Source organism: Sorex araneus, chromosome X (genome assembly GCF_027595985.1).
Source record: "Sorex araneus isolate mSorAra2 chromosome X, mSorAra2.pri, whole genome shotgun sequence".
Taxonomy (NCBI): domain Eukaryota; kingdom Metazoa; phylum Chordata; class Mammalia; order Eulipotyphla; family Soricidae; genus Sorex; species Sorex araneus.
The window spans coordinates 234,747,115-234,769,482 of record NC_073313.1 but is presented as its reverse complement, the minus strand read 5'-3'; the positions used below and the strand labels follow the sequence as shown (position 1 = coordinate 234,769,482).

Below are 22,368 nucleotides of genomic sequence, written 5' to 3'. Positions count from 1 at the left end.
CAGAGAATCTAAATCTGCTTCTTCCTATCTCCAAATGCTTAAAAAGGTACCAAAGGTACCAAATTAAACATGATATATTTAACTGAGTTTCCAATATGACCAATTTATATCTACAGTAAATTTTTGAGGAGGGGCTAGTAAACAGGCCGGACTATCTCCTAACCTTCTGACTGCTTAGTAATATATATATATATAGATAGATATAGATATAGATATATACACATATATATAACAAAAAAATGAGTACCACCACCTTAGACAATCTCCATCATTGTCTTTAAAGAACAAATCCCTGTATAGGATATAACTAAAGTACATTCTTTTCTTCTAAGTATTGGATTTAAGATGCATAATTATATGGTAAAATCTCTTATTCTAGAAAATAGTTTCCTTGGGAAGTACTGTATTATTGTATAGCCAATTCTAATTCCAATTGTATATTGCCAAAATACACACTGGGGGGTTTAATAAAATATTATGAGGAACATCTTTAATTCTAAACTTCCCCTATCACACCAAATTTCTAACTGAAGTGCTCTTTGAAGATGCAGAAGACATATACCATTGAAGGAAACCAATTCATGAGAATGACAATGTGGGAGGTGCTAGTGTGGGTCTGTAACATCCAAGGGCCAGGAGTTGTCATTTAGGGCCTCAGGTTCTGTTAGGAAGCATAGCCAATACATAGCTGCCAAATGGGAGGCCAAAACATAGTCTAGTTCTTATGTTTTAATTATAGTCAGGTCACCTATAGACCAATCTGGTTGACTTAGGGAATAGGTTCCACCTTCATTCTTCTATCTAGACTACTGTCCCTTTGACCCATCAAGCAAAGGTCCATGGGAGGTTTTCTTGCAACATCTATAGGGGTCTGTGTTATGGTGGCTTTTGCAGTGGCCATTTGTCTTCCTGTGCAGAACCCTTTTAGGGTATAATGGCATTTGGGAAATGCTATATGGTACCCCTTCCTCTTCAAGACGACCCTAGAAGGCTGGGATGCTCTAATTATGGAAATTCTGGAGAACAGTTTTATCAGTGACGTTTGTGAATGGCTCTTGCCTCTCTATCAGGCTCTTATACCCCAAGCAGTCAGGTTGAAGAAGGAACTTGCTGTGCAGAAGTTGCAGCCTAAGAAACTGGTGGCTGCAATAATTAGATTCTCATGGGTCTTTAGAATGATTTCCTGTATAGTGTTGAAGATGAACCAGGTTTTCTCTGGCACCTGTATGTGGACCAGGTGGTCCTTTGTAGCACTCAAGTGACTGATCATCCTGAAATATGTGGGACTGTGTCCATTCTAGCCTTATTCCTAACAAGAGTTCTAGAATGGTTGGTCACTGTGACCTCTGACTCTATTTGCTGACTGAGAGAATGATGTGGATAGGGAAATTCAATATGCCCATTATAATCCTTCTTTCCACAGCTGTCAATTGTGGGTCTCACAATTACCTGAAGGTTCTTTATCACTATTTTTTTTAAGTTGGGGTGTTGGGGTCACACCTTCCTGGCTCTGTGCTCAGGAATCACTCCTGACAATGCTCAGGGTACCGACCATATGTAGTGTCAAGGACTGAATGTGGGTCAGCCACGTGCATGGCAAGTGTCTTACCTGCCAGCCTATATCTTTGGCCCTTTACTGCTTTTCTGAAAGTAGAGGAGACTGGAAATGCATATCACTGTTCTCCCTTCACAGTTTGGAGAGGTTGGGCCACTTGTCCCAAGTGTGGAAATGAAGAGACAGACACAGAGGGGCCCTCAGTCAGGGAATAGTCCCCTCCACCTTGCACCAACTGCTTTTATCTTCATTCAGTGAAGAGTTTCACAGTTGGGAGCACTTACCTGGAAGGATCTTGTTGATCTTGCCCTTTCTTGTCACCAACATTTGCTAAACCGGGTTGGATGGTGACCTGTCTGGTAGGAGGCCAAAAGGTCACACATTTCTGGCTTGAGACTCACTCCTGACACAGTAAACAAAGATTCCCCTGGAAGGAGGAAAAGAGAAAAGCAATTATCTATTATTTCCTGGAATTTTTTCCCATAGAATACTTTTTATAACTGCTGAAATATTTATCACTAGAAAAAAATGGCAAAGCATAGCCAGAATTATTCACCAATAATTTATACTGACTCATGGCCTAGTCACCTTACTGAATTATTGCCAAGTGCACTCAATTCAATTCACTTCAATGCAATTCAATTCAATTTAAACTTATCAATAAGCCTTACTTGGGTAGGACATTATGTTAAGATGTTGAAGATGGTAAAAAATACGAAAAAACAGGAAGACATAAACTAACAAGGGGCAAAAGTGAGTTGTAAACAGATAATTATGGCAACCCTTCTTGTAAATGTGTTAAGGAATACCCAAAAATAAAAACCAGAAAAATTCCCATAAAATTTTGAAAGATTTTTTTGTTTTTTTTTTTTAGTATTTTTTTTCTGTTTGTTTTTTGTTTTGTGGGGATGGTTGGACCACACCTGGTTATAGACTCAGAGTTTACTCCTTGTTTGGTGCTCAAGGATCACTCTAGCAGGCTTTGGAGATGTGGTGTTGTGCTAGGGGTTGAACATGGGCTGACTACATGCAAGGCCTTAGCAGTTTTACTCTCTCTCCAGTCTATGATGACTGAACTTCTAGGGAGGATATCCCTGGCTGAGGATCAGGGATTATTCCTGGCAGTGCTCAGGGGACTGACCATACATGTTATCAAGGATTGAATGTGGGTCATACACATACATGGTAATTGCCTTATCTGCTTTCCTATCTCTTTGGCCCCTTTATTGCTTTTTTGAAAGCCGAGAAGACTGGAAATGCACATAACTGTTCTCCCTTCACAGTCTGGAAAGGCTGGGCCTCTCCAGAGGAACAAAGGACAAACAGGAACAAGTGTGTGCAGGAAAGTGTTGGAGAAAAGTGCAATTGTCTGGCAGTTGTCAGAGAAGAATACACATGACAAAATGGGTTGAAACTCGATGTAAAGGAAGTTACTTTCAAGCCCAGGAAAGTGGACTTTGTTCCAGTGATGAAAAGCAATGAACATCATACTGGGTTAGACATGTTTGGGAAACATTCAAATTCTGTTACATATTTTATTGTCTGTTTAAAAAGATTCTAAAGTGCAACTATGGTATAGTTTTAATATATATATATGTGTGCCTGTATATTATTTATTTTATTTATTTATTAAATAGTCCTGTCTTTTCTGATTCTGGCATCTAGTTAGTTCAGAATGCTGAAATCTTTTTTCATTTGTTTTCAGTTTTTGGCCACTCCTGGCAGTACCCAGGGGTTACTCTGGGTTCTGTACTCATGGATAACTCCTGGTGGAGCTTGGGGGACCATATGGGGTGCTAGGGATGGAACGTAGTCAGCCTCATGAAAAGCAAGTATCCTGCCACTTATACAATCCCTCTGGTCTCAAAATACAGACACTTTGTATTTTGGCGAATGCTGGGGTTTGTTCAGCACATGTTGTTCCAGGAGTGCTTTTTCTTTTTTAAAAAAATCTTTTAAAAACTGATTTAATATTCACAGTTATTACATATGGGCAATCACTTTGGTGGGGGCAGAGAGAGGGTTTCCCAGTGGTGCTAGGGTGGCTGAGAACTGTGCCAAGCATGCACTCCAGCGCTTCAGCTTATCTTCCTGGTCCAACAATTATTATTCTGAACAAAGAGCATGATAGACTGTATCCTTCTTGATAAAGGACAGAATTTCTCTGTCCAGAGGCTCACGTCCAGATGGTCACTGATCAGTGAGCACGGACTCCAGGATGACAATGTAGTGATATTTTCCATTTAAAAGCTAACACGTTCAGTTCTCAGTGTGAAGTACAAGGAATTACTTTACAAAATAAAAATTGCATAACTAAGTAGAAAACAAAATTATTATACAGAGTGACACAAGAGGATAAAATTATTCACATGTCCTACAGATTTCCTTTCAATGACCCAAAGCTCAAGACAGAATAATTTGTTTTTAGCTTCAGATCAGAAAAAGCCCAGAAGGCAAAATAACAAGTGACTGTCAGATAACTCTAATTATAGTTACTAGTTATGTTTTGAGGAAAAAATAATCCTCCTTCAAAATGTATGATAACACTAAAAGGCTATATAAAAATTAAGGGCATAGTTTGAGACTTAATAAATACTGAGAAGGTATTCTTAATAGGCAGAACAAGAGGCTCTTACATCACTAATATAAAACTGGAAATGAAATATTATCTAAAGTAGTCAGAGATGTGGCTCAGTAGGAGAGAACTTGCCTCACACATGTTAGACCCTGGGTTTAATCCTGATCACTGTCTGAGCTGCTCATTTAGTGCTTCTTCTTCATTTTCTCTTCTTTTAGTTTTTCCTGACATATCTCCATAAGGGTTTGAGGCTTTTTCACTGATTCTTCTCCAGCTGTATGTGTATGTGCCACACATACACTCACAATCTTTTTTGGGGGGTTTCAATCATATAATGTTCCACCCAGCACCCATCACTTAACTAGTGTACATTTCCCACCACCAATGTCTCCAGTTTCTCTCCTGCCCACCCCCACCCCCCCACCAACATACACAATCTTAATGTACCTCTTCTTTTTTTCTACTTTGTCTTGTTAACGTTGAGAGGAATAAATTTACTATGCAACTTCTGGAAGTTTTATTACGTCAGGCAGCATGAAGAGCAGACATGATTTTTGCCACCTACCATCTTCAGCAAGCAGCTGAGAAGAGTACCACCACTGTTTATCTGGGGGACATCTGTGACTAGTCACTACTGTCCTAGGAATGAGGCCATAAGGTTGTTTGGCCTCTGACATTTCATTCTATAGGTCTCCATTTCTTTCTCTGTGGGCTCCTGGGTTTCATATACAGTATCGTACCACCGCTTCCTCTCATCAATCTGCATGATCTCTTTGACACGAAGAAGGCAGGCCTTCTCTGTGTTCAGCGCCTTCTTCAATTTTTCTTATTTCTTTTCTTCATCATCACTATTTGAGCTGCTCTTTAGGCACTTCTTCTTCTTCTTCTTTTTTATCTTCTTTTAGTTTTTCCTGATGTATCTCCATAAGGGTTTGAGGCTTTTTCACTGATTCTTTTCCAGCTGTATTTAGAATAGAATCCTCTGAATTAGCAATCCTCCTTTCCAGCCTCTCCAGTACAGTAGGAATACTTTAAAAAGGAGTGATAACATTTGTATCTCCATTGACCATCTTTCCAGTAAGATCCCCAAATATGCGTGTGATTGTGGATCTTCACCTCCTTCTCATAGATGGAGCAGGTGACAGCCCATTCCTGCCCTTTGATGACTGTCACATGTCTTGACTATTCTACATAGTTTCCGGCTTGAGCTAAGAGCAGTTCAGCTGGAGGGTGTTCTTGGCCACCAAACTTCTCTAAGATGCTTTATTTCTGCTGTTCTCTGAGGTTTTCTTTTTTGACTTTGAAGAACATATAACAGTTTGAGTTTCATAGGATCGCTTGTAGGTGCACTTCTGATCCTCTGTCATAGGCTTTCCAAGCAAACAACTGTGTCTGAGCCATTGAAATGGTATCACCTGTGTATCTAGCAAAGTTATCACCCACAATGCTCACTTCATCTGGATTCTTTCCTGCATTGGCATAGGGATTCTCTCTCATTGCTCTGGTTTTGCGATCATAGTAGGTAGAATTTGGATCTAAATTCCACAAATATTTTTACAATATCTTCTCGAATCCTGAGATTATAGACAGTGATCCATCTCTTGGAATCAAAGTTCTGTCCTGACATGTCAATGTCTTCTGCATATTTATCTTCATCCTCAACTTCAATATTATGGTACTTCTCTGCCTGAGAAGCTGGTTCCTCTTCTCCCCACTGGTGTTTTGGAGAATTAGCCTGTCCCACTAATTTTCCTGAGGCTAATTCTTCTTGGAGTTTCTGAGCTTTCGGTGTTTGCTTTGCCAGATCCACTTTGGCATATTCTTTCACAATTTTCATGTGTTCCTCTGTATTGTAGCCTTTCCACCGATCCCACTTTGCATCATAATCAAACATCAGCTGAGGCTAAACATGTTCATCTAGAGATACATTAGTCCCTGTAAATTTTGCTCCAATTCACCTCGGTCTCTCAAAGCAGTGCTATTTGGGGTGTGTCATGGCTCCACAATTTTCACATGCTCCCTTGCAATATTTGATAGCTATGTAGTTCTCTTTTAAACCCCTCTTGTAGGCTGGAGTGATAGCACAGTGGGTAGGGCATTTGCCTTGCATGCAGCCGACCCGGGTTTAACTCCTCCATTCCTCTCAAAGAGCCTGGCAAGCTACCTAGAGTATCCCACCTGCACAGCAGAGCCTGGCAAGCTCCCTGTGGCGTATTCAATATGCCAAAACAGTAGCAACAAGTCTCACAATGGAGACGTTACTGGTGCCCACTTAAGCAAATCGATGAGCAACAGGATGACAGTGACAGTGACCCTTCTTGTACCATTCTCCAGATGAGCTCTACTAATTCTGTTTCTCTGATGTGGCGCTTTAAAGTAGGTCTATTTGATGGATCAACATATCTAGGCACTGAAGATATATACTGAGGAATATGAGAGTTGATGTATTTTTCTTCTTCATCAATTTCTGCAGGAGCATTACCGAGTTTCTGTTGTTCTTCCAGCTCTTTCTTCTTTCTCTAATCCTCTCTGGTCATTTTCTTTGGTTTTTCCAAACTCATTTCCCTGGATCCTGACAGTGGAGCAGCATTAGCTGCATCCATAGCAGCAGAAGCTATGGTAATCTGACCTTCTTGTGTCGCTGCAAGTGACCAAAAAACAGAAAAATATAACCAATCACTCACTGTTTATTTCCAGGTCCTGCCTTCTTGGGGGGACCCCTGTAGCAGTTTCCTGGAGGCATGTACCTGCACACTGGGGTGCTGGGTGCTGATTGCACCATGAGTGACGTCAGTCTCGAGAGGCCTTGGACAGTTCCTCGACAGCTATTTGCCATGGGTAGTGAGAGTGAAGAGCTTTTTGACACTTCCTCTTAGGCTCCCAACTTCAGAACAGCCATTTTGTTTTAAAATCACAGGAATTTCAGAGCTTTTGGAACAGGAAACCATTTCATTCTTTTATCTGAGAATCAAGGTGAGGATCACTTAAGCTTTTTTCTTCTCCCCTAGAGTGCTTTCAATGCAGAAACTAAGGGCCAACATCTCCAAAAGTCAGTACTGGAGGTGGCTCATCCTGCAATAAGGGGACAAAAGTAACTTGCTGGCGGTTGATATACTTTTAAGGGAGATCACTGTCACTGTCATCCCGTTACTCATCGATTTGTTTGAGCGGGCACCAGTAAAGTCTCTCATTGAGAGACTTATTGTTACTGTTTTTGGCATATCCAATACGCACGGGTAGCTTGCCAGTCTCTGCCGCGCGGGCTCCATACTCTCGGTAGCTTTAAGGGAGATAATATATGAAAAGCATCTTACGTTGTTCCTGACACACAATATATTTTTATTTCTTTATCTTGACGGGTGGAGAGGTTTGGCTCACATCTGGCAGTGCTCAGTAGCTACTCCCAATGCTTTGGTGTTATTTTTTTTTTTATAACCCACAGCTATGCTGAGAGCATCGGCATAGATACATTCTGAGAAAGAGAGGAGGTGGCAACAGCCACTGTTAGCGAAACACAGCCACAAAGCTTGCTCAGGACAGCCTTCCACTTGGACATTGCTTTTCCTAGGTTTACAACCTGACGGTCTGGCTCATTCTAAAAAAAAAAAAAAAAAATATGGTACATTTCTCAAAAGGAGAAACTTCCAATATGATGTGCTGGAGGAAGCTGCTGGCACAGAGGGGAAGTGGGAACCCTGCAGAGCCCTCTGCCTCACTGGACGAGGCTGTGGGTCACACAGCTACTTGACTTGAGAGGGAGGTAGCACATTTTGCCAAGGCACAGAAATCATCTTCACAGCAACATTTTTTACAATCAATTTTGTGTTCCACTTTCTTTTAGCTCCTGTCAGAGCCAGAACAGCCAGTTATGTGTGGTATATTACTTGGGTCCTCTCAAAGCAACTGCAGCCCAAATGATCTTGGGAGCATCCCAGAGGAATCAATGTCTTAGAGAAATGGAGAGAGGAAGGGCTGAAATTTTTTTTTATTAACAGTATTAAATGATCCCTGTATGACTGAAATGCAAACATGGAAGTTCATAAGTTTGTAACTATACCTCACGGTGATTCACTAATAAAAATTTATTTTTATTTTTATTTATTTTATTTTTTAATTAGTGAGTCACAGTGAGGGTACAGTCACAGATTCACACATGTTCATGCTTGTTTTTCCCTCAAGCAATAATCGAGAGCCAATCCCTCCACCAGTGTAAATTCTCCACCACAAATGAACCCAGTATCCCTCCCAACCCCCAATCCCATCCTCCTCACCCCACCCCGCATCTGTGGCAGGGCATTCCAATTTGTTCTCTCTCTCTCCTCTTGGGTGTTGTGGTTTGTAATAGGGGTATTGAGTGGCCATCATGTTCAGTCACTAGTCCACTTTCAGCACGCATCTCCCTTCCTGCGTGGGATCTCCAATCACATTTTATTTGGTGTTCCCTTCTCTATTTGGGATGACTTTCCCCCAACGTATGAGGCCAGCTTCCAAGCTATGGAGCCAACCTCCTGGTATTATATACTACTATTCTTGGGTATTAGTCTCCTTCTCTGTTATTTTATATTCCACAGATGAGTGCAATCTTTCTATGTCTGTCCCTCTCTTTCTGGCTTGTTTCACTTAGCATGTTATTTTCCATGTTGATTCACTTATATGCAAAGTTCATGACTTCATCTTTTCTAACAGCTGTATAGTATTCCATTGTATAGATGTACCAAAGTTTCTTTAACCAGTCATCTGTTCTCGGGCACTTGGGTTTTTTCCAGATTCTGGCTTTTGTAAACAGTGCCGCAATGAACATGTAAGTGCAGATGTCATTTCGACTACACTTTTTTGTTTCTCCAGGATATATTCCCAGAAGTGGTATTGCTGGGTCAAATGGAAGCTCAATTTCTAATTTTTTGAGAAGCATCCATATTGTTTTACAAAGGGGCTGGACCAGTCGGCATTCCCACCAGCAGTGTAGAAGGGTCCCTTTCTCCCCACATCCTCTCCAACAGCAGTTGCTTTTGTTCTTTTGGATATGTGCCTTTCTCTGTGGTGTGAGGTGGTATCTCATGGTTGTTTTGATCTGCATCTCCCTGATGATTAGTGATGCAGAGCATTTTTTCATGTACCTTTTAGCCATTCGTATCTCTTCCTTGGAAAATTTTCTGGGAGGGGCTGAAATTTCCTAGGGCAACTTGCCCCTCTACCAAATCATGGAGGGAAGGAAAAAGAGAGGGCAGGAATTTTGGAGGAGGAAAAAAAGAGGAGAAAGAAAAAAGAAGAGAGAAGAAAAAGAGTGATAGTACAGTGAGTAGAGCTCTTGCCTTGAATGTGGCTGACCCAGGTTGGATCCTCAGCACCACATACGGTTCTTGAGCCATGCCAGGAGAGCCAGGGGTAAACCCTGGGAACAGCCAGTGGTAGCCCAAAAATTAAAACAAAAAAAATAAAGAAAAGGAAAAAGGGATAGGGAGAGTGAGAGAGAAAGAAAGAGAGATAGGGAGATAAAACATTACATGCATTATCTGGCAGAACAGTGCTGAGAAGGCAACCACTAACCAAGGATTCCAGTTTGGCTGTGAGCTGCCCAAATTTCCTTCACAACTCTTAGAAGAAAACAAATTGGGGAGAGAAAGAAGGAAGGAAGAAAAAAGCAGCCTCGCGCCGTTTCCCAAAAGCAGCAGTTTCCCAAAAACACAGCCTTCTGTGGGGCTGACTCCTCATTAGCTTCCCGAACCTGACAGCATAATTATCGCAGCTGCTTCGCGTTTAGAATAAATAAATACCAAAGCGGGTGTTTAAAAATTTTTGAGAAGGGGAATTCAGTCATCTAGACAGTCAGTAGGACAAGTTTATTTAAAACTTTGAGATTCTTATGTATTTAGATCATTTCTGAACAAGATAATGAGATAGTTGTCTTTCAGTCTAATTGAGTTCCTTAAGCTCAGGGCTGTTGGCTGTCACCCTTTCAAACTTTGCTTTAACTTTTCCTTTCTTTAGAAATTTGATCCTGGTGTCTCCATTTACTCTTCCTGGGCTGATAACCTGGTGAAGGCTGTGTGCACTGGAGTGCAGAAAGTGACTTAATGGGATTGAGGAGCTAAATAACCTTTCACAGGAAACAAGATAATCAAATCTCTCCACTTGTCTGTAATGGCAAAAAGGAGAAAGCACCAGTTAAAAAGAACGGTTGGAAATTAAATCATCATTTCAAAATGTCTGGTAATTTCTTTTGTCACGTGGTTCTTGGGCTCTTCTTACACATCCTCTGTCCATCAGCTGGAGTTGCTTAATGCACTTCATTATTCAGAGTGCACACTGCCTCCGACTCCACTGTAATTTTAGCTCATGTGTATGTATATAGGCTTCATATCTTCAAAGCCCAAAGGATCACACAGTACTTTAAATTGAAGTTGCTAACTAACACGGAGTGCACTTAAAACTCTGACTAGGGGCACAGCACATATGCATTTCCGATGAAAGCAAATGATCTTTCCTTTTAAAATTAATTAGTGCCTATTTATCTTTTCCTCTCCCTCCTGCCTCTCCTTCTCCCAGGATCACATTTAGACGAACCCTTGCATGCAGTGAGTTAAAAGCTTTATAAAATAAACATACTGATAATCTAGGGTAAAGCGGGCTAGTATTAATCCGTTGTATAGATTGAGAAATTGAGGTTTATGAAGGCCAATGGCATTACTAAAGGGGAAAACAGACCCTTTCGCTCCCAAGCAAGAGCGTGAGCTCCCTGTACCACTTGTCTTCACTCATTCTTTTCAACAATAACATTAATATTAAAGAAAACTTTGGGGGCCAGAGCAATAGAACAAAAGGTAGAGCATTTGCCTTGCATGCTCCGAGCAGGATTTGATCCCCGGCACCTCAGATGGTCCCCCGAACCTGCCAGGAGTGATCCCTGAGCACAGAGCCAAGATTAAACCCTTAGCTGGGTTTGGCCCCCAAAATAAAAACTATAACTTTGGGGAAAGGAGAAAATAGCTACAACCCCCCTTAGCTAGAATAACTATTTTGAGGGGGTAGGACCCACACCTGGCTGTTCTCTGGGGTTGCTCCCAGAGGTGCTGGGGGCACCATATATTAACAGAGATGAAACCTGGGCAAAGCCTATGTTCAGCCTCTGAACTCTCTCTGACCTCAAGAGTTTAATTTTTGTGCATTAGCCCCCTCAGTTTGTTTGCAGCACATTATACATTTTATAGATTTCATTACAGCATGCAATTTTGGGTGGTTGGTTTGGAGCCATACCTGGCAGAGTTTAGAATGTCCTCCTGGTTCTGTCATCAGGGATCACTCCTTGTGATACTCAGGGGGACCTATGTGGTTGCAGGGATCAAACCAGGGCTGGCAGGATGCAAGGCAGGGTCTTGACACTCTGTACTTGCTCTCTGGTTCACAAGATGAAATACTGTATCGTATTTTCTTTTAGCTCATTTTCTTTTTACCACACACTCCAGTGATGTAATACTTTACTTACAGAGTACTTGTGTGCTGAGTCCATATACCAACATTAATATTTTTGTATAATTGGTTTTCCAGACTTAATATCTAGAATCTTATTTTATTTTGATTTTATAATTTTATAATTAAAACTAAAACATGAACAATGCTAAAAATTCATATTCCTATGCACTGAGGTTCAATTGTTCCTGTGGATAAGTTCCAGGGAGGGAAAAGTGTGGATTTGAAGGTTGTGACTGTTTCTATGGTTTCTGCTATGTTTGCCAAAAATGGTTTGCAAAGATTATCTCAATTTATATCACCATCAACAAAGACTCCAACACTGGGAGTAATTAGGTAAAGGGGGAAAAACTATTTTAGGGCTGAAAGGATAGTATAGTAAGTAGGATTCTTGCCTTGCACATAGCCTGCTTGGGTTTGATCCCAGCACCACATATGTTCCCCAGAGCCCTGCCAGGAGTGATCTCTGAGCACAGAGCCAGGAATTAAGCCCCGAGGGGCTGGATATAGCCCCCAAACCAACTAACCAAACACAAAACAATCTAAGTTATTTGTATTTATGTAATCACTAATTCTGTTGGTGTATTGTGTGTTGTGTAATTGTGTTGGTGCAATCTTTTTTTTTTTCATAGAAAACTGCTATTTTATGTTTTTTCCCAATTTAATTTGGATTCCTGAGGTATTTTCTGTTTTTTTATGAAATTGAGCTAATAGTAAACAAAAACAAAACTTTAAGAAGTCTTAAAAACTAGGGCTGGAGCGATAGCACAGTGGATAGGGTGTTTGCCTTACACACGACCAACCCAGGCTCAATTCCCGAATCCCATATGGTCCCCTGAGCACTGTGAGGAGTAATTCTTGAGTGCAGAGTCAGGAGTAATCCTTGTGTATCGATGGGTGACCCAAAAAGAAAAAAAAAAAGAAGTCTTAAAAACCAAAGGCTGGAGAGCTAGCTGAATGGGCAGAACACCAGATTTGCATGCAAAAGACCTCCTGGGTTCAATTACTGGCACCACATAGTCCACTGAGTACAGCCATAAGTTACCCCAAAGCAAGAAGTTGGGAGTAGCCTTTGAGCACTGTGAGCCAAGATAGTTCCTGAGAACCTCTAAGTGTTGCCCAAAAACAGAAGGAAAGAGAGAGAAAGAAAGAAAGGGAAAAAGAAAGAAAGAGAGAAAGAGAGAGAAAGAAAGAAAGAAAGAAAGAAAGAAAGAAAGAAGAAAGAAAGAAAAGAAGAAAGAAAGAAAGAAAGAAAGAAAGAAAGAAAGAAAGAAAGAAAGAGAGGCAGGGAGGGAGGGAGGGAGGGAGAAAGGAAGGAAGGAAGGAAGGAAGGAAGGAAGGAAGGAAGGAAGGAAGGAAGGAAGGAAGGAAGGAAGGGAGGGAGGGAGGGAGGGAGGGAGGGAGGAAGGAAGGAGGGAGGACACATAACTTTGAACTATTAGCCTCTTTCAGCCCAATTTCCTAATATGTAACACAAGGACAATAACCCCATCAAAACAATTAATATACAGACTGTGAAAATTTATTCAAAGTGCATGGATAGTTGCCCAATAACTACCATTCTTCTGTGGGTGTCACAAATCCATCTATATAATGAAGACAAGGAGTAGCTAATCTCTAAGACTCTACCATTCTAAGGATTTCTATCTCTTACCTTTGGGTTTCTATTAATATTATTTGGGGGGTGGGGTGGGGATTGGAGCCACATTTGGCTGTGCTCAGGGCATACTCTGGGCTCAGGGGTTACTCCTGTAGGGAATTAGGTGACCACAAATGTTGTTGGGATAGAACCTGGGTCAGGTGTGTAAAGAAAAGCACACTACCTCTGTGCTACCTTTCCTGAGGGTTTATCTTTATTTGGTATAAGTTTACCTTTACTTGGAATATTATTATTTGATAGCATGAGCATATTATGATGCTAATAAATTCAATTACTTAAAAGCTAGGTAGGACCAAGGAACTTGGTTTACCCAGACTTCTAGCAACACTTTCCTTTACACTTTTCTTTCTTTGGGGGGCAGGGCATAGGGGGCAACAACAGTGGTGTTCAGGGGTTACTTCTGGCTCTGCACTGAAGAATTATACCTGGTAGGTTTTGGGGACCCATATGGGATTCCAGGGATATAACCCAGTTGGCAGTGTGTAAGACAAGCACTCAACCCACTGTATAATCTCTCTGGTCCCTAGCAACACTTTTCTATGCAACACCAACAACCAGCGTTCAAACCAACCATGCCCAATGCACTAAAATGGAGTGAAGATAACTTCTTCAAGCATAGAGGACAAAGTATGTTATAAAGTAACATATATGTATACATACATATATATTTGGAGGTCACAGTTAGTGGTGCTCAGAGCTTACTCTTGATTCTGTGCTTAGGGATCATTCCTACAGTGCTAGGGGGGATCATATGTAGTGTTAGGAATTGGATCCAGGTCAATCATATGCAAGACAAGTGCCTTAATCTCTATATTATCTCTCCAGTTGCTATGGAGGATTTTTTTTAAAACATGCTTCTTAATGTTTTGCTTCTTAAGTACTGATTAACAGAGGATTTGGAGGTAGAATGTTTTAAGTTAGATTACAAGACCATCTCTCTTTCTCTCACCATCCCCAGTTCTTGAAACCTGAATGATCTCTAGAATGAGAATATATTCTGGTTAAATTTTGAACTCACCAAACAATAAAAATAATTACAAGAACCTATTTGAAATTATTAGCATAAAAATGTTAAATTTCATTAGCACATATTAGGTTTGTGGCAGGAAAGTATAGAATGATAAGTAAAAACTAAGACGGAACATCAGGATTGTGCCACTATTATTAAAAAGAGGACACCTTCAAATTATGTGAGATGGTTTAAAGAGCTTTACTTTATTTTACTTTACTCTTCCTGGAAAGACTTCAAGACCTGTCCACAAAGCCATTGTGAATCCGCAGAGAAAATATTGCCCCCTTTGAACACTCAGAGCACCTCACCACTTGATCTGCAGTTGTTAATATCCTTGTCCCATTTTTCCTATAGATTGCAAACTCTTTGAGGACAGGATTATGACTAGCTCATTTTGTACTTCTCAATATGACACCTGATAGATCCTCAATGAATCTTCAGTGAATTAACTGGAACATAATTCTCCCACTGTGTTAGAGCCTGAGTATATTGGATCTATAGTCTGGTACAAGCAAATGAGTGGGACAGGTCCACAGTAAAATAATAAAATAAAATGGCAAAATCTACATGAAGGAGGAAGGGAATTTAACCAACAGAAGTGAGCTTAGGAAAGGAATAGCAAAGACCTCCAAGGATCTTAAAGAGATAAAAATATTAAAAGCCCTGAAGTTGGAACAAAACAAAAAAATGTATTAAATTTTAAGGGGCCAAAATGCATAAGGCATCTTAAAGGCTTCAAAGATATAGATACCAGAACTTTTTCCATCCTTACAAGCATGAAGTATATAATAATAAGAAGCCCTTTGGGATGTTGTTTTTGCAAAGTTACTTAAGAAACAATTGCAAGCTTTTACGTTTTAAGATTCCCCCCAGAGAGAGAGAGAGAGAGAGAGAGAGAGAGAGAGAGAGAGAGAGAGAGAGAGAGAGAGAGAGAGAGAGAGGAGAGAGAGAGAGAACAAAAGGTAATGCCCTGCCACAGAGGTGGCGTGGGGTTGGGGAGATGGGGTGGGAGGGTGGGAGGGTTACTGGGAACATTGGTGGAGGGGACTGGGCACTGGTGGAGGGATATAAACAAAATGCAAACATGAAAGTTCATAAGTCTGTTACTGTAACTCATGGTGATTCACTAATAAAAAAAAATTAAAAAAAAAAAAGATTCCCCTCCTCCCCGCACTAAGATGCTGAAATCTGTTTTAAAGGAAAAGGGGGGATTTAGTCCAGGAAAGAATGGGAGAGACTCAAGCCTGGGATTTGGAAAATAAAATAGGACCAACCCACTGAGCGAAATAGCCTTTGATGTCCTGCCGATCAAGGACCTCGGCTTATGGACCAGACTCTTAAATCACGTGGCATTTACTGCCCCAGATTAAAAAAAAAAAAACCTTTTGTGGATCAGTGTCGGTGACTCAAAATGGCCAGGTTCCAAAATCAGTCTTAACTTTCTAAGGTAACATTAGGAAGAGTCCTTGAAAGAACAGAGGGGAGCCAGTTTCTAGAAGGGCAACTTAATGATTTTCTCCTCTCCACACTCCCCCACCCCCCCACTCCCCCAATCATTAAACACTGATCCTTTCCCAGAGCCCAAGTTCACGTTGAGGGCAAGGGGAATTAAGTGAAGAAGCTGAACCTGCAGCTAAGATTAGAGATTTGCCAGGAGCCTAATTTTAGGTCCTTGCTGGCTGCCCAGCTGACATCCTGCCTTGTTGGCCCAGCCAGAGAACCTCAAGTGGGGCTGAAAGCCGGTGACCGAGTGGGCAGAGGGAGCAGCCCCCAACCATCTGCAAAAACCATCAGCTGGCTGTTGGGTGTGTTTGGAGAGTGACTACCAATAATTTCTCCTCTGACAAATGTTTCTTCAGGTGTTCAAGAGCCAGTAAGGGAAATGTCAACTCTTGGCAAAAGTTCCCACATGCAGACCATTCTGAGAGTCATGCTTCCACACTTAAGAATGCACTCCAGAAGGAACAAATCCTGCATGTCTTTCTTTTGTTTTTATTTATGTTTTTGGACCACACCCAGCTGTGCTCAGGGCTTGCCCCTAGCTCTGTTCTCAGAGATCATTCCTGGAGGTTCTGGGGAACCAGTGCTGGGGATCAGACCCGGGGTCAGCCGTGAACAAATCAAGTGCCTTACCTGCTGTACTACCTTCTCCAGCCTCATGTCCTGCTTTTTTGTGGCCAGTAATGTCCTGATTTCCTCTGTGACTCAAAGCCACAGACTAGAGAAAGTGTTCAGGACACAGTTTCGGATGGGTGGGAATATGCTTGCATTGAGTGGAGGAGAATTTCCAGGCCACTTCCCACTTCCACCTTCCACATCCACACGTTTCCCAGCCACAGGTTTCATGCTTCATTTGTCTTCTTCAGAGGGCAGACAAGAAGGACTGGCATCTCCCACATCAAAGTGGAAGTGGAATATATTTTAAAGTGACAACTTTGTTATCCAGACACCAGAATAATAAAATGCTCTAAATATATCCCCTTAAACAATTCCACTCTGAAATGCCACCAGACATCACAATTTCTTGCATAATTATGGCAGGAAATCTCTCTTTCCAAAGCTTTCACAGAAAACTCCATTGGAATTATTTTTTATTTTGCTTTGGTTTTTTTTTTTTTTGCTTTTGTTTTTGTTTTTACACAGTTCTCCTGCCTGGGTCAGGCCTCCTCAGAAATAATGCCTTAGAGTCTCTGCAGGTTGGGGGGCCCGGGCTCCTGGCCTACAAGGAGACACCTAATAAAGGCACCAATGGAATAAAAAACTGGCCGGTACTGCCTAGCTAAGGGACTGCATGCCACAGAGATAGATGTGCCTTGATGGAGGACACTGGCATCAAGGTAAACTTTCTCTCTTTCTCTTCCTCTATTTTTCTGTCCAGCTTTCCTGGTAGCTTTGCTGTCCCCGGTAGCTTTGCTGTCCCTGTCTACTTGTCTCAAGTCCTATCTGTCAGTCTGTCTCTAAATCAATTTCTGCAGCCCATCACACATGCGTGCGCGCACACACGTGCATGCACGCGCTCTCCCCCCTCCCCGCCCCCTGTCTCTTGGTGTTCGCTGGCCCTTTCATCTTCTCCCTCAGGGATTCGAGATGTCGCTGCAGGAAGTGCTTGTCGGCCCAGGCAGCAGCAGCAGAGCCCTGTGGCTTTGACAAACCTCATTTAATTGGGAGGAAGCCAGGAGAATTTGAAAGAACTGAAACATCCACGAAAGTCCTTTTATCAGGCATAATTTAAACTCTGCATGGAAAAACCCCTATATGTATAAAGAAAAGTCAACTTCCCTCCTGCTGTGCACACTCCTCAGCTCCCCCGCCCCAGCACAGGCTGGCTCCTGCAAGACTCCATCTTTTCATTTCTCTAAAAGTGTCAAAGTAGATTTGGGCTCTGTGGCTGGGAGGACAGAGAAGGAATACAGATGGGTCTTTCTTTTACCTACACGCATGCGCACACAACGGCGGGCTCCGTCCCTCCGTTGGTGGCTTCGCTTCCCATGACCAGGGAGAGTCAACCTCATGTTGGCAATTCCACCTGGTTCAGACAGTGACTATTTCTTTCTGATTACTCTCCACCGGACAAAAGCTGGCACCAGGACTCTTTGAAGAGCCCCATGCTTGTGTTATGGTTCTGTAGGTAGAATAACAGATCCTGGAGAAAGGACTGACTGATGGGGAAGACTTCCTGAGGGGAAGGAGGGACTGCACCGGGTGAAGCTGCCGCTAGACATCTCCAGTCTTAGAGAAGAAAGCTAGAAAGGCTTCCAGGATTCAGACTGGGAAGACGGTACTGGAATGGGAGTGGGGAACTGGTAGGGGCGAGGAACCAGGAAGGGGATGAGAATTCCAGATCTGCCTGGATCATCTTTTATTCTAGCCAGATGCCAAATGGAACCTCTCCTTCCTTCCCAGCCCACTCCAGATTCATCTTTGCCTAATCCACTTCACTGGAGTTATCCGGTTGCTCCCAAGAACAGCCTTTAGACCCACATATTCTTTGAACATCTGTAGCTGATTACGCCAGACTGGGGCTGTTTAGATATGATTTGTGCTAATATGTGTACGAGGGTGCCCTGTTTCCTCTTCCTCGCCCTCCGTTCCTCCCACGCCGTAGGATCTTTGAGGTCAAGGACAAGGCCCTCTTCCTCTCAATTTTTATAGCACTTAATATGTTCTTGACACTTAATGGCATTTTAATAAATACCGATGCCTGACTCTTCTTACAAGGTTAAGTAAGACATTAACCCCAGTTGTAGGATTATGGTTATTTTGGGAAATCCTAAATGGCTTGCTTTAAAAATAAAGTCTCTCAGGAAGTCTCAAACGAAGGGTTCTGGTCTGTTGCAGTGTAATGTCCTCGAGACAGTGGGGCTGCATTTGCAAACCCCATGGACTGTGGTCCAGTCATTTCTCTAAAGCTCCTGGGCAACCCTCATCACCCTGCATCCTATCCCAGTACCCTCTTCTGAGTCTGAGTCCCTTCCACCTTCATTCTCTCAACTTTGGACTTTCATAAACATTTGAAGAGGTAGAGGATTAAAAAAAAATACTCCGCTAAGGCAGTCCCTGGAAGTAGTCCAGGCCATGACTGCTCTGCCCACGGCCTTCACAGAGCCCTTCCTTACCACTCTGAGAAAAACTAGAGTGTTCCAGCCACATGATGCCTCGGTAGATTTTAGATTCAGGGGATAACTTCCGGCCCAGGCACCATGCTGATTTCTGGGCAACTTGTGTTTCCCGAGTTTCCAGTCTGAAAGGAGGCTCCCTCCTCCTACTGCCCCTCCTGCCATTTCCTTTGGCTGTGTCAGGTTACCAATCAGGAAAGGCCTTGCTCTCCTCTGCTCTCCTGACATACCCATGTCACCTATCACCTTACTCTGCAGAGAGAAGGGGGTGGTTATAAAAGGGTTTTGCTTCTCCTGGCAGATGCTAAAGCAAACAACTCCGAGGCAACTTTCATCTCATCCCATTTCTAAGGGTTTAAGTGTATGCCTGGGAAATGTTGAGATCATTGCAAGGAGGTCTGTGTTTCCTCCACCCAGGAGTGTTTGCAAGTCTCAGGGAATCTCCTGTAAAATTCACACAAGATCGAGTCCTGTCTGGGTTTTCCCCAGGCAAACCCACCTCAAAATTCACTTCCAGTTTTGAAAATTCTCTCATGATTCTCCAGTGCTCAGAGAAAGCACTTAATTCCTCCCATATCTAAGATCTAAGATTGTGTATATATGCACACAAACACAGAAACACATCCAAAATAAACACTTCTCTCCTCTCTCTCTCTCTCTCTCTCTCTCTCTCTCTCTCTCGCTCTCTCCCCCCCTCCTTTCTCTTCTTCTCTCTTCTCTTTCTCTCTCACCATCCCCTCCCCCCTCACCATCAGAAAGCTGGTGCAGCTGAGGGGGCAGGTCTCGGAAGTAATCGTGGATGAGTGCTTTCTGAGCAGAGACTCGATCCCGAGGAAAACCTTTTAGCATTTGTGAGGCCAGGTCTTCAGCTTCAGGGACTCTGCCCAAACTGGAAAAATGGGAGAGAAAATTAAGAGTCTCCAGGAGCCTCCTTCCTCACAAATATTCAATTTCCCTAGGATTACTCAGGTGATAGAAGTGGGCAAATAATTCCCACACTGCATCTCTTGACCTGTTCTGTTCCTCAGACATAGAGGGAAATCTCAGCTTTATGTAACCAGGCTCTGAAGCCATAAAGTACATAGAATTATAATTATGCAAACAAATATGTAATTAAGGATTTTTTCTTTGAGGGACTTGGATGGCCCTACAAAACAGAAGAGCCTAACTGAGATTGGTCCTCGCTCTGGATTCCAAAGGCTGTAAGCACAGAATCTTGAGGGAAGAGAGAAAGAAATGACTCTGGATAGTGATGCTTGGGTGGATAGGGCACTGACCTACTGTGTTTCTAAGCATTAACTCCCAGGATTATGATCTAAAGCTCTCTGGGTTGCCCTGAGGTAGAGCCCTGGAAGAATTTAGATTCCCTTCACTATCTGAAAGTAGAGTGTTCCTTTATGGCAGAAGTAGTTTTTATGATCTGGGAACATTCTTCCAGGACCTGGGAAGAGATCTCCAGTAGTAGAACACATACCTAGTAAGAGCAAAGTCCTGACATACCAGGAAATAACCATGGTGGCACCTAAATATCACTGAGAGTAGTCTCTATGAAATATTTCTGTATAAATTAATAGTCATACTATTCTACTTTCAGATACTGTACCCCAAATTACCACAAGGACAAGTCCTCAAGTTGTATTATTAATGCAGACATGAGTCTAGCCATTAACTGAACAATTACTAAGTGATTGGCACTGGAAAGTACAAGTAAGACTCTGTCTTCTAAGAGCTTTGTCTAGTGGAGTACTTAGGCAATTGTCATATTATATCCATACCTAACTATAGCAGTGAAGGGAGAAAGCCCAGCTACTTGACTCAGCATGGGACTAGATGGTTTGGGAAGGCTGTCCTGAGGAAGAGGCATTTGAAAGGCCAGAGAGATCATTTAGGGGCCAAGGGATTTGCCTTCCATGTGGCTGGCCCTGGTTCAATCCCTGGTACCTCATGGTCTTCCAGCATCTCCAGGAATGATCCCTGAACACAGAGCCAGGAATAGTTCCTGAGCACCTCTAGATGTGGTCCAAACTTTTCCCCCATCAAAGGAGTGGCATTTGAGCTGATTGCTGAGAGATTGGTACAGAGGAGAGAGAGATGGGCAGGCAAAGGTCTGTGGGTTCTTGCAAACTTGGAAAGAGGAAGGGGGAAATGTATTCAAAGAAGAGAAGAAAGATCAGTGGGATGGCCTGGGGCTGAGAAAGTGGGGTGGGAGGTGAGAGAAGGTGATATTGGAAGGTAGGAGGGTGGCAGGGTTTGTCTCCATAGCCCCTGTATAGCCCCTGTGGGCCTTCATATTCTCTATTGACTTATAATGCTAGAAAGCCTTCACTAGTCTATTGCTGACCATTTAAGTAGACCCTTCTCGAGAGCCTACAGCAGATTTGCAAATGGAAACTACTGCACAGAGAGCCAAGTAGATCCCAGGAGGCAATTAACCAGGGGACTTATAACGGCTGACATTCAAAATTAAATTGCACAGTCATGCAAATGGCCAATTAAGCAAAAAGAGACAGGTTTACTTAATGTGGGATACACATGCCAAGTGGGAGTCACAAAGAACACTTTTCCTATCCCTTCCCAGGTGCCACAATGCAGGATACCCGCAGTCCTAGCCCAGAGTTGTAATTTGCGTGACTTTTTGCTTAAGATTTGCATAAGAAGCTTTCAGGTATCTGATTCCCAGGACATAAAAGTATTTTTAAAAACATAACTCTCAGAGTTGGTAGTGATTTGCTTTCCAGACTGTTAAACTGGAGAAGAAAGACATCAGACCCCAAATTTGCAGGGCGGTTAGGAACAAAGGGAAGCTGAGACCACCCTTTTGTAGCTGTGGTCTAAGAAGGGGCAGGTGGGACTTGCTCCATCCAGGTTTTCCTGCCTTGCACAGATATTCAGGGACAATGAAATTGTGGTTGGGGGTGGGGGGAGGGCGGAGTGGGAAGCTGGTGTGCATCACTTGGGCTTGGTATCAGACTGAAAGGAGATAAACAGAGATCTCTATTTTTAAAAAAGAAATCTACTCTTTTTTTTTGGGGGGGGGTCACACCTGGAGATGCACAGGGTTTACTCCTGGCTCTTCATTCAGGAATTACCCCTGGCGGTGCTCAGGGGACCATATGGGATGCTGGGATTAGAACCCGGGTCGGCCACATGCAAGGCAAACGCCCTACCTGCTGTGCTATCGCTCCAGTCCCAAGAAATCTACTCTTGGACTAGAGAGATAGCACAGTGGCTGGGGCAGCGTGATTGCCTTATTTGCAGCCAATCCAGGTTCAATCCCTAGCATTTCATATGGTCCCTCGAGTCTGCCAGGAGTGATTTCTGAATGCAGAGCCAGAAGTAACCCCTGAATACTGCCAGGTATGCCCCCAAACTAAAAATAAATGATAAATAATTTACTCTCACTTTAAGATACTGAGATGAGGTGAGTGTCAAAACTGGGGTTTGAATCTAATCTATGAATTTCCAGGGGACGCTGGTGGT

The 22,368-nt window shown here is 42.6% G+C and overlaps 1 protein-coding gene and 1 pseudogene across 4 annotated transcripts in view; both read right to left on the bottom strand.

The window, feature by feature from the left end:
- The window catches only part of CDK15 (cyclin dependent kinase 15), a 109,458-nt gene that overhangs the window by 9,363 nt on the left and 77,727 nt on the right, over positions 1 to 22,368 (bottom strand). For 2 of the 4 annotated variants that reach the window (XM_055122780.1, XM_055122779.1), the window contains exons 12-13: positions 19,638 to 19,777; positions 1,840 to 1,982 (exon numbers count right to left, since the gene is read on the bottom strand). In XM_055122780.1, coding sequence (XP_054978755.1) covers positions 1,873 to 1,982; positions 19,638 to 19,777 — 250 coding nt within the window. In that variant the 3' untranslated portion in view covers positions 1,840 to 1,872. The remainder of the gene's footprint in view (positions 1 to 1,839; positions 1,983 to 19,637; positions 19,778 to 22,368) is intronic. The other 2 variants (XR_008627394.1, XM_055122781.1) reach the window with 1 other exon arrangement.
- Positions 4,765 to 19,122, bottom strand: LOC129399597 (pre-mRNA-splicing factor SLU7-like; annotated as a pseudogene).